General features: G+C 38.9%; 1 protein-coding gene across 1 annotated transcript in view; it reads right to left on the bottom strand.

The window, feature by feature from the left end:
* The window catches only part of si:zfos-905g2.1 (uncharacterized), a 31,238-nt gene that overhangs the window by 2,092 nt on the left and 16,867 nt on the right, over positions 1-12,279 (bottom strand). The window contains exons 7-9 of the mRNA XM_051659828.1: positions 10,880-11,378; positions 4,274-4,477; positions 3,619-3,749 (exon numbers count right to left, since the gene is read on the bottom strand). Coding sequence (XP_051515788.1) covers positions 3,619-3,749; positions 4,274-4,477; positions 10,880-11,378 — 834 coding nt within the window. The remainder of the gene's footprint in view (positions 1-3,618; positions 3,750-4,273; positions 4,478-10,879; positions 11,379-12,279) is intronic.

Here is a 12,279-nt window from a genome sequence, read left to right as displayed (position 1 = left end):
TTCTGTAACTGCTGATCTCCTGGGGTTTTCACACACAGCAGTCTCTAGAATTTACTCCGAATGGTGCCAAAAACAAAAACATCCAGTGAGCGGCAGTTCTGTGGACAGAAACACCTTGATGATAAGAGAGGTCAACAGAGAATGGCCAGACTGGTTCGAACTGACAAAGTCTACGGTAACTCAGATAACCGCTCTGTACAATTGTGGTGAGAAGAATATAATCTAAGAATGCTATTCTGAGATGCAGGTTGGCGCTGTTTTGGCGGCACGAAGGGGACCTACATAATATTAGGCAGGTGGTTTTAATGTTGTTGCAGATTGGTGTATATACAGTTGAAGTCAGAAGTTTACATACACCTTAGCCAAATACATTTAAACTCAGTTTTTCACGATTCCTGAAATATAATCATAGAAAACATTCCCTGTCTTTAGGTCAGTTAGGATCACTACTTTATTTTAAGAATGTGAAATGTCAGAATAATAGAAGAGAAAATAATTTATTTCAGCTTTTATTACTTTCATCACATTCCCAGTGGGTCAGAAGTTTACATACACTTTGTTAGTATTTGGTAGCATTGCCTTTAAATTGTTTGTACTTGGGTCAAATATTTTGGGTAGCTTTCCACAAGCTTCTTACAACAAGTTGCTGGAATTTTGGTCCATTCTTCCCGACAGAACTGGTGTAACTGAGTCAGGTTTGTAGGCCTCCTTGCTCGCACATGCTTTTTCAGTTCTGCCCACACATTTTTTATAGGATTGAGGTCAGGGCTTTGTGATGGCCACTCCAATACCTTGACTTTGTTGTCCTTAAGCCATTTTGCCACAACTTTGGAGGCATGCTTGGGGTCACTGTCCATTTGGAAGACCCATTTGCGACTGAGCTTTAACTTCCTGGCTGATGTCTTGAGATGTTGCTTCAATATATCCACATTGATGCCATCTATTTTCTGAAGTGCGCCAGTCCCTCCTGCAGCAAAGCACCCCCACAACATGATGCTGCCACCCCCATGCTTCACGGTTGGGATGGTGTTCTTCCGCTTGCAAGCCTCACCCTTTAAGCCTCACCCTTTTTTCCTCCAAACATAACGATGGCAATTATGGCCAAACAGTTAAATTTTTGTTTCATCAGACCAGAGGACATTTCTCCAAAAACTAAGATCTTTGACCCATGTGCACTTGCAAACTGTAGTATGGCTTTTTTAATGGCAGTTTTGGAGCAGTGGCTTCTTCCTTGCTGAGCAGCCTTTCAGGTCATGCCGATATAGGACTCGTTTTACTGTGGATATAGATACTTATCTACCTGTTTATTCCAGCATCTTCACAAGGTCCTTTGCTGTTGTTCTGGGATTCATTTGCACTTTTCGCACAAAACTATGTTCATCTATAGGAGACAGTATGCGTCTGCTTCCTGAGCGGTATGATGGCTGTGTGGTCCCATGGTGTTTATACTTGCGTACTATTGTTTGTACAGATTAATGTGGTGCCTTCAGGTGTTTGGAAATTGCTCCTAAGGATGAACCAGACTTGTGGAGGTCCACAATTCTTTTTCTGAGGTCTTGGCTGATTTCTTTTGATTTTCCCATGACGTCAAGCAAAGAGGCACTGAGTTTGAAGGTAGGCCTTAAAATACATCCATAGGAACACCTCTGCAAATTGTCTAAAGGCTTGACATAATTTTCTGGAATATTCCAAGCTGCTTAAAGGCACAGTTAACTTAATGTGAACTTCTGACCCACTGGAATTGTGATATAGTCAATTAAATGTGAAACAATCTGTCTGTAAACAATTGTTGGAAAAATTACTCATGTCATGCACGTTGATGTCCTAAATGACTTCCCAAAACTATAGTTTGCTTATATTAAATCTGTGGAGTGGTTAAAAAATGAGTTTAAATCTAATTGTTTGTAAACTTCTGACTTCAACTGTATTATATACACACACATATATATATATATATATATATATATATATATATATATATACATATATATATATACATATATATATATATATATATATATATATATATATATATATACATATACACACACACACACGCACACACACACACACACACAGTTGTGCTCAAAAGTTTGCATACCCTTGGAGAATTGGAAATATATGTACCATTTTTAAAGAAAACGTGTGAGCAGGCAAAACACATTTCTTTTATTTCTTATGGGATTCATATTCAACTGTAGGTTATAACAGAATGGCACAATCATAAAACAAAACATGGCAACAAAGAAAAAAATGAAATGACCCCTGTTCAAAAGTCCCATTAGCCTTAGTTCTTAATACTGTGTATTGCCCCCTTTAGCATCAATGACAGCGTGCAGTCTTTTGTAATAGTTGTCTATGAGGCCCCAAATTCTTGCAGGTGGTATAGCTGCCCATTCGTCTTGGCAAAATGCCTCCAGGTCATGCAAAGTCTTTGGTCGTCTTGCATGAACCGCACATTTGAGATCTCCCCAGAGTGGCTCGATGATATTAAGATCAGGAGACTGTGATGGCCACTCCAGAACCTTCACCTTTTTCTGCTGTTACCGCTGGAGGGTCAACTTGGCCTTGTGCTTAGGGTCATTGTCATGCTGGAAAGTCCAAGAGCGTCCCATGCGCAGCTTTCGTACAGAAGAATGCAAATTGTCTGCCAGTATTTTCTGATAACATGCTGCATGCATTTTGGTCTCGTCACTCCAAATTACAGTGTGCCAGAAGCTGTGAGGCGTGTCAAGGTGTTGTCGGGCATATTGTAACCAGGCTTTTTTGTGGCATTGGCACAGTAAAGGCTTCTTTCTGGCAACTCGACCATGCATCTCATTTTTGTTCAAGTATTGTCATATTGTGCTCCTTGAAACAACCACAACGTCTTTTTCCAGAGCAGCCTGTATTTCTCCTGAGGTTACCTGTGGGTTTTTCTTTGTATCCCGAACAATTCTTCTGGCAGTTGTGTCTGAAATCTTTCTTGGTCTACCTGACCTTGGCTTGGTATCAAGAGATCCCAGAATTTTCCACTTCTTAATAAGTGATTGAACAGTACTGACTGGCATTTTCAAGGCTTTGGATATCTTTTTATATCCTTTTCCATCTTTATAAAGTTCCATTACCTTGTTACAGGTCTTTTGACAGTTCCCCATAGCTCAGTATGTAGCCTGCTCAGTGCATCCACGTGAGAGCTAACAAACTCATTGACTATTTATACACAGACACTAATTGCAATTTAAAAAGCCACAGGTGTGGGAAATTAACCTTTAATTGCCATTTAAACCTGTGTGTGTCACCTTGTGTGTCTGTAACAAGGCCAAACATTCAAGGGTATGTAAACTTTTGATCAGGGACATTTGGGTGATTTCTGTCATCATTATGATTTAAAAAGGAGCCAAACAACTATGTGATAATAAATGGCTTCATATGATCACTATCCTTAAATAAAAGACAAAATTAAAAAAATATTTTCAAAATTAATGGAAAAATTTCACAATTTCTGCCAGGGTATGCAAACTTTTGAGCACAACTGTATATATATATATAGGCAGAAAAAGCACTCATATGTTGTAGGTAAACTCAGTCCTAGATTGAACAGGGCCAAGAACCAGCTGGCTTTGTGGACAAACCCACCTCTGTCAGATGTGATGTTCCAGCCTTTTTCTTGAGGTTTTTGGTGATGTTATTGATCACTCCAAGACACTGTGCCCAGGTCACACCTCTCACGCTGACATCATACTGTGGGTACATCTCAGCAAGAAACTCTAAAAAACACAATACAGTATGAATTAAATCAAATAGACAGCATGTATACTATCAACTCAAAAAAATACCATCAAAATTTGTTTTGCAAACAATGGCAAAGTCATGGGTTCGATGCCCAGGGAACACATACTCAAAAAATATAGGCTTATTTATAGACTACTTTAAATATTGTCTGTCAAATATTTAAATGTAAATAATATAGGGGTTAATTCATTGTGCTATTTAATGCTTCCATTTACACTTTCACTACATTTAAATGATAACTGTTCCCTTTTTCCAAAACAAATTTTGAACAGCACCTTTGTCATTCTTAGTGCTAAATAAAGCACATTTCCAGGAAAGCGCTGCCTGATAGGTTGGAGAAACCATTACGGAGTGATTGGATCACAAAAACATTTTTCTTCCCATTTACACCTGTATTCAGCTCTGTCCACAAGTCAGATGTTAATACCAGGTGTAAACGGGGTCATTGCATTACGCACTCTGAGCCGCATGTTCAGAGGTACCAGAAGAGATGTTCTACCTCGAAGGGCCTCTATTATGTTCGGGTCGAGTTGCTGGATGCCTTTTATGGGGTTGCCTGTGACAGCACTGCAGGACAGAGTGCTGATAGGAAAGAGAGCATGTAGCACAGGCACTACGGCCTTCTGGGGCTCAATCTCCTTAAACACCTCCTTGTACACAGACATCGGGATCCACACTTTCCGCAAGGAGCTTCCGATCATTACTGAGAGAAAAAAAAAAAGTTGCCATTCACTGATCTATTTTTAACAACACTGGAAATTAAAAGGAAAATTAGAAAACATTATTCATGTTAACACAATACAGCAGAGTACATTATATAGTAACCTCCCTAAAATAATTCAAGAAGTTATGTTATACCGTTCAAGTCCCATTTTACTTCCGTAATGTGACATATTGCCAGGTGAAACAGAATATGAAGTAGAACAGGACTTTATTTTATCCATTGGGAATTGAATGGATTGTGAAAGTGGGTATTTCATACTAGAATGTAGAGAGGTAGTTGAAGGTGAGGGGTTAAAAAATAAAATAAAAGACAGTTTGGTGACATCATTCGGAAAATGTGGTTTCTTTGTCAGAGCAAGTTATTATATTTTGATGAAAGATTACAAATGATGAGTCGTGCACAATAAGACCAGGAACATGTTCTAAGAAACTATAGGGTCAATTTTAGGGCTGAGTATTGTGACAGATTTCCTGGTTCAAATCGATTCAGAATTATATAGGTAAATATTTTAGATATAACATCCTTTTTGCTTACATGTGAAAGGAGTTCTTTCTCAAATTAATTCAACAGAGGACCTTCTGACTAGGTAGTTTACGAAAGTATTTGTTACACTTTTTATTTTTTTGTTTTTCATAATTTGTCACATTTTAGCTTTTTTTTTTTTTTTTATGTGTACAAATCAATGGATTCCACCAACAAATATGATGTTGTAATTGCACATTCTATTGCAGTAAAATACAGTATATTTTGTTACATGTTTACATTCATAAATTGTACTATTTACAACAGGGCTGTACTAACCATTGAAATAATATCAAAATCGCAATATGACCCAGTGCAATTATCAAACCGCGAGGGCACACAAATAATATCTATCTGATGTCCTGAGTGACAGATGTGCTCGGAGTTCGGTTCAGTGTGCTAACGTGCTGAGCGCATTATATTACTCTCCAGATTCACTTTAATGGCACATTTATATAATGTTTGGCTGCTACAATTTACTATATAAATCTATATTAAAGGAATATTCCAGGTTCAATACAAGTTAAGCTCAATCGACAGCATTTGTGGCATAATGTTGATTACCACAAAAATTTATTTTGACTCGTCCCTCCTTTTCTTTAAAGCTACACTATGTAACTTTTGGCCCTCTAGTGGCTAAAAAAATAAAACTGCATGCATCTTGCAGAAGAACATTATTTTAGTTGTGCTTCGGTTCTGCTCCTCTGCGCGGATGAATGTGGATCGAGGCACCGGTGTACACGTAGATACAGGACATCTTATCAGAGCGAATGGACAAATAAATAACGAAAGAAAGTAAACGATGGATATCTGAAAACATGTTATCTGAGCAGGTAAGTGCCATATCTTATGCTGTTGTTTTGACTTTTTGGAAACATTGATGTTTTTAAATAGATGTTACAAAAGTTAGGCAACGTTCGTTAACATTAGACATAACGATGGCTAGTCTAAGGTCAAAAGTTGTAAAGTTTTTATAACTGCAGGATATTTTGGCCAAATAGACCATGGTAGTAACTAATTTATAGATTGTCATTGTTACCAACCAGTGGTCAACATCATTTCAAGACTCACATGTCCTTGGCAAGTCTAGCACTAAAGGATTTATTTATATACATTATTGCCATTATAAAGAAAAATACACACGTGCTAGCAAGTGAAATGTTCTGCTCCGATTACAGTATAATTATTATATTTCACTACAGACGTGTGTGTGTGATTACACAACTAGACATAAACCATGTCAATAAAATATCTTACCTGTTGAGTAAGAAAAAAGACATCTCTGGGTCGCTTTTAAATCCTTTCAGATTTTGGAGTTGTCACCACCTCTGAAAAGCCAAGCCGATGTTGATTCGGGTTTTATTACGGACTCTGTCACTTTCCCTTTTTGCTTGTAGACTCTGCTCCGTTCAGGGTTTCTTTGTTTTTACAACCAGTGATTCCCCAGAGGTTTGCCATTTTGATTGATCCATGGTCAATTTTTCTCATTCGTTTTGATAACAAAATTTCAGCTTCACGCTACTCCCACACCATACACACACTACAGTAGCCGGATCTTATTTTCTCTGTGTACAGATATGACGTGACACGCACGGGCCAATGACGTATGTATGCAATTACTTGCGAAATCCGTCCCAACAGCTCTAAAATATAAATTATTATTTTAGGTTTATCAAAGTGTATTTGGGTAAAGACATGGTTTGGAAGATGGATTTTTGTTGCACTCTCTCATTAATAACATTTTGTTATTTTCTGACTAAAGAAAAGTTACATAGTGTAGCTTTACAAAAAGCAGCAACAAATCAAGGTTACAGTGAAGAACTTAAAATGGAAGTGAATGGGGACAATTTTTGGAGGATTTGATGGCAGGAATGTGAAGCTTTTAATTTGATAAAAGCTCTTACATTAATTCTTCTGTTAAAACTTGTGTATTATTTGAGCTGTGAAGTTGTTTAAATTGTAATGTTTTAGTCATTTTAGGGTTTTAAGAATTGTTGACATTACATTTAAGGCAATGAAGTTGTAAAATTGGCTATAACTTTACACAGAAAAGGTTAATAAGTGATTTTATCACACTGCAATCATGTTAACATACATACTGTTTATGTCTTGTGGCGTGAGTATTTTAACATTTACAGATTGGCCCCCATTCACTTCCATTGTAAGTGCCAAACTGTAACCCAGATTTATGCTTTTTTTGTTTTTTTTTTTTTTTTCTAAGAAAAGGAGGGACGAGGAGGCCTGGGTAGCTCAGCGAGTATCGACACTGACTATCACCCCTGGAGTCACGAGTTGGAATCCAGGGCGTGCTGAGTGACTCCAGCCAGGTCTCTTAAGCAACCAAATTGGCCTGGTTGCTAGGGAGGGTAGAGTCACATGCGGTAACCTCCTCGTGGTCGCTGTAATGTGTGGTTCTCGCTCTCGGTGGGGTGCGTGGTAAGTTGTGCATGGATGCCACGGAGAATAGCGTGAAGCCTCCACACGCACTACGTCTCCGCGGTAACGCGCTCAACAAGCCACGTGATAAGATGCACGGATTGACTGTCTCAGATGCGAAGGCAACTGAGATTAGTCCTCTGCCACCTGGATTGAGGCGAGTCACTACGCCACCACGAGGACTTGGAGCGCTTTGGGAATTGGGCATTCCAAATTGGGGAGAAAAAAAGGAAGAAAAGGAGGGACGAGTCGAAATTAATTTTTGTGGTAATCAACATTATGCCACAATTGCTGTCGACTGAGCTTAACTTGTATTGAACCCAGAATATTCCTTTTAAAGGTGCACTCGGCAAGTTTTTAGATGGCTCTTATTTGTCCTGTCAGTCACAGTAGTACTTGGCAATACTACTGACTAACGGTCAGCTAGCGGGTTACAGCAGTTAACTAACTGTTTGCAGATACCATATAAATAAGTGGGGAGATTCGTAAAGTGACCCCACCTGTCCCGAAATCGTCCGTGTCTTCTCTTATAAAACAGCAATTTATCGTAGTAAACTCCACACATTGTTCATTCTAAAAGGATTGTTTACTGTAAAACATGTTGAGGATTAGCAGACAGACAGTCAATTCATTAAATGATGAGCTGCTTCCTCACAAAAGCAGTTTATTCAGCATACACAAGCATCTCCTCCATAGACATCCATTCGAAAAGAACGTCCTCTTGTCTCCTCCCCAGTGTACTGCCATAGAATGTCAACAGGAGCACTGTGTTATGCTATTTTATGCTAAACTTGTAGGCTCTAGGGATGGGCATGAGTACTCAAGTACTCGGACGTGGCAGCAATGATCGATCATGAAAACGATGATCAATAGTGATCATGCATGATGTGACTTTTCACTTAATTCTAAATCCAGTGACAATTACCTGACAACTAAACACACAAACAAAGAGGGAGCTTATTTTTCATTTTGAGATTGATTACATTGTGGTTTTGAGGGGTACATTGATTGTCAGAAACGTCTCATAACAACCAAACTGCTACAACACTGCAATGCTATCGTTACGATAATCAAAAGAGTGTAATTAACCGTGTTTTGAACCCGTCTCTGCAAAACGTTTGCTAAACACGTTTGCTTCATTTCATGTAAGATCTCATTTCATGGATATTATTTAATAAAAGTAAATGTGTCACTGACCGTAAACCTCCCTGCCCTGCGTGAAGTAACACGCACCTGCATCTCAACGAAATGGGAGTTGAAGATTTCTGCACGAGTTTCCAAGTTAGATGTCCAATATAAAGTGTCATTCCATTGCACTTTCCCCAGTTGAAAGGTGGAAATTCAAACTCTCCGAGTTGAATGGAATGCTTCATGAATCACAGCAACAACAATACATAGCATCGCGGATTTCCTCACAAGAGCGAGCATTTGGGGACACACACACACACCGAGCGCGTGTAGCAGTGGACTCAACATGCGGAAGCAACGCATATACAGCAGGCGAGTGTTTCAAACAGCTAGATAGAGCACAGCTAAATGGAACACAATGCAGCGTCTTCAAACTGAACTTCAATTTAACACGCATATTAAAACGCAATGGTTATGGCGTCTCCTGTTATTAGAAAATAGACGGTTCAGACAGTCACTAAAAAAACTGGTGCGTGCTTACTAAGATTACTACGGTAACCTGAAGGAAGAACAGACAGACGTGCGTTGGGCACATTCTTTCAGATTTGGTCAGCGAATCTTCACATAATGATAATATATGATGCACTATATTTTGAACCTTTTGTACATTTTGTAACATATTATTTTATAACAGCCTATAATAATGAATAGACGATACACTAGAACACCAAGGCACAATGCAGCAGCCATAGACGTTTGTCAGATATGTTCATAACTGTATATATAATAACATGTAATCGCCCCTCGAGTACTCGACAAGTACTCGAGTAATTAACAGAGTACTCGAGTAGACAAAATTACAAAAATGCCCATCCCTAGTAGGCTCCCCTATAAGAAGGGTTCTGGTTGCTCCGTTTATCTGTGATCCCTGCCATGACAGCTGCAGGTAGTAGCGGTTTGTTTCATGACTCCTGCAGGGACCTCTTGTTTGGACGTTTTGTTTTTACCTGCACTCATTCTTTCCGGACTGTCTGGTGGATTACAATCCTTTTTATCAATACCATACCATCACTCAGGACTATACTGTTGAGTCAGTCTCCGTAGTAAGAATTTTGTGTTTGTTTTGTTTTTGCTTGTCTTGTTTACATGTACTTTTATGTTTGACCATTAGCTGAAAGCGTTATATAAAGTAAACATGTTATTATTACCATTATTAGTGGTAGTAACTCAGTTGCATGACACAGGGTCATGTGCTGTCAACATGGGAGACTCCATGAGTGGGCGACCCACTCCATGTAAAATTAAACAGCTTTTATTAGGTTACTGACATGACTGGAGTTTTCATCTAATCTGTGTGTGCTTAATTTTCATCAAATAATAATAATAATAAAAAATGCTATTCATGTCTGTGTGTAAAATTCTTTTAATTAACAAAAACGTACTGAGTGCACCTTTAACCCCATGACACCGGGCTTTTGTGGACAGAAAGGGAGATGAAAGCATTTCACTGTATTAAAAGGGCTGTTGTCAACTCAACTACAAACAACAGAAACTTCATTTCCCTCCATTTTCCATCAAAATAAAGGCTTGAGGGTTTAACCGGACTGCATAGCAATGCCACATGCAAGTTAAGAAATTTAGCCTCTGGCTAGACACTTGCAGAAATTGTAAACAAAAAATATGTACACAGCGGACAGATGTGATGTGATTTTGATGTTTTTTCCCCTCTGTGTTTCCCTGTTTTATTTCGTTTAGTTCTTATAAGAGGACTCGAATGTTTTGGCTGAGCGCACATTAACAAGAGAGGATTCAAATTATATATATGATTAGAATAAACTGATTCCAGTTTTCTTTATATTGGTCAACAACTGACTGTAAAGAACAGAAAGGGTATTAAAAGAGAGATTATTCAATGACAAACAGATTGCGTGGATCTCATCTTTGGACTCACATTACACGGATCACATCAAACCAAACTTTAACTTTCAACTTGCTGTGAAAGGATCTCTGTGAAGTTCTTCGCCACTACTATACAATCACTGGTGAGTAAATTTGGGCAGTGTACCAGCTAGTGGCTAATCACAGACATTTTAAGTCGCACAGCATGAAATTTGGTCACATTATGAGTGATTTACGCACATTGTGGAGGGTTACCACATAGCGCAAAAGATTGATCTTGGTATTTAAGAATCACTACTGATTGTTGAAGTGAAGATCACGATGCATCAGAAAATCAGTTTTTTTACCCAGCCCAAGTCAATTCTGATTTAATGTGGAATTTAGCCTGCATCCTACCTTTAGTGTCCAGGTCAACTTGAGGTGTGACTTTTTTTTTGTTGGACACCATCTTTGTTTCAACTTCAGCCCCGTCCACCTGAGCCAAGTTTTTCCTCTTTTTCTGCTGACCCTTTGACCCCGTGTTATGCCGAGAGTCTTTCTTCATTACTTTGGATGGTTGTGGATCCTCCATTTCTCCTGTAGAGATTCCATCTTCGATAGGATTTGACGTGAGCTGAGCAAGATGAGGAGTCTGAGATTGAGGTTTGGATCTGCTGTTGTGCCCCCGACAACCACGTCCTCTACCCCTGCCTCTCCCTCGCCCACCACCAGGGGGTTTGGCCAACTGTTGGCTGTAGTTGTCAAGCTGTTGAAGATCTGCTCTGCCCGGGCCTCTCTCAGCACTGCTCAGTTTCCAGGGAGGGATCCACTGTGGGTTTCTCTGGACTGGTGGACCAAGACGCTGGGTCAAAGACCAGGACAGCTGCTCTTCTTCAACAGGTAGAGACGCCTGTCTCTAAGAGATGTGAGACACATATTAACTTATATAAAAGACCAAAACTTTTTGATCAATGAAATTCCGTGACTTTTCCAGGAATTTGTGATTACTAGAAAAATATATTTTTTTAATAATTCTGATTCACACCAATTCACTAATGATTAGCGATGATTTGTAAGTCGCTTTGACCCATCACTGACCCAAAAGAACGTTTCTCTCACAAATCAACTTGCGAGCAAGTTTTAGGGGCACACAGAGCGCGTTTTTCCATCCGACTGCCCCGTTTTATTGTTTTTCTTTGTAAACGTGCTAGATAGACATCTTTTTTTCAGCGTCTCGCACTGCAGCACTGCGTTTTTTTAAAAAGAACGTCAACTTTTAAAAACACGCCTCGAGACACCTGTGTTCTGTTCTATTCTGTGAGCTGCGTCTAGCCTTTTTAGAAGCGCAAGATCATGTTCGTTCTGCATGGCCCCTTAGTCTACAGATGAGCAACATTTAGCTGATGAGATATTTTCAGAGCAGAGGAAGACTAGAAAAATGTACTTTCACTATAGAAATTACCATGACTTTTAAGATTTTATCAATTGCCATGGCTTTTCCATGCATTAAAATCACAATTTTAAAATTCACTGATATTTCCATGAGTTCCAGTATTTCCATATTTCCAGTTTCCATGAGCGTGAGAACCCAAACATTTATAAATACCAGCTATGTGAATACCTCAGTAATAGGTTAGAAATGTAATCTGCTGTTGGGTAGATTGCATAAGTAAACTCCAGATGACACGATGCTTGGGACCTAATCAGATAATGTTGTTTAAGGAACAAGAGGAAAAAAAAACTTTTCTGGAATCCTAAGTTTTATGCTTACAGAATTGGTAGGAAGTTTACTGATAGTGACATTTTTAGATGGATTG

The sequence above is a fragment of the Myxocyprinus asiaticus genome, chromosome 28 (assembly GCF_019703515.2).
Source record: "Myxocyprinus asiaticus isolate MX2 ecotype Aquarium Trade chromosome 28, UBuf_Myxa_2, whole genome shotgun sequence".
NCBI lineage: Eukaryota > Metazoa > Chordata > Actinopteri > Cypriniformes > Catostomidae > Myxocyprinus > Myxocyprinus asiaticus.
Note: the sequence above shows the minus strand (reverse complement) of the source record. Positions and strands in the feature narration are given on the sequence as shown.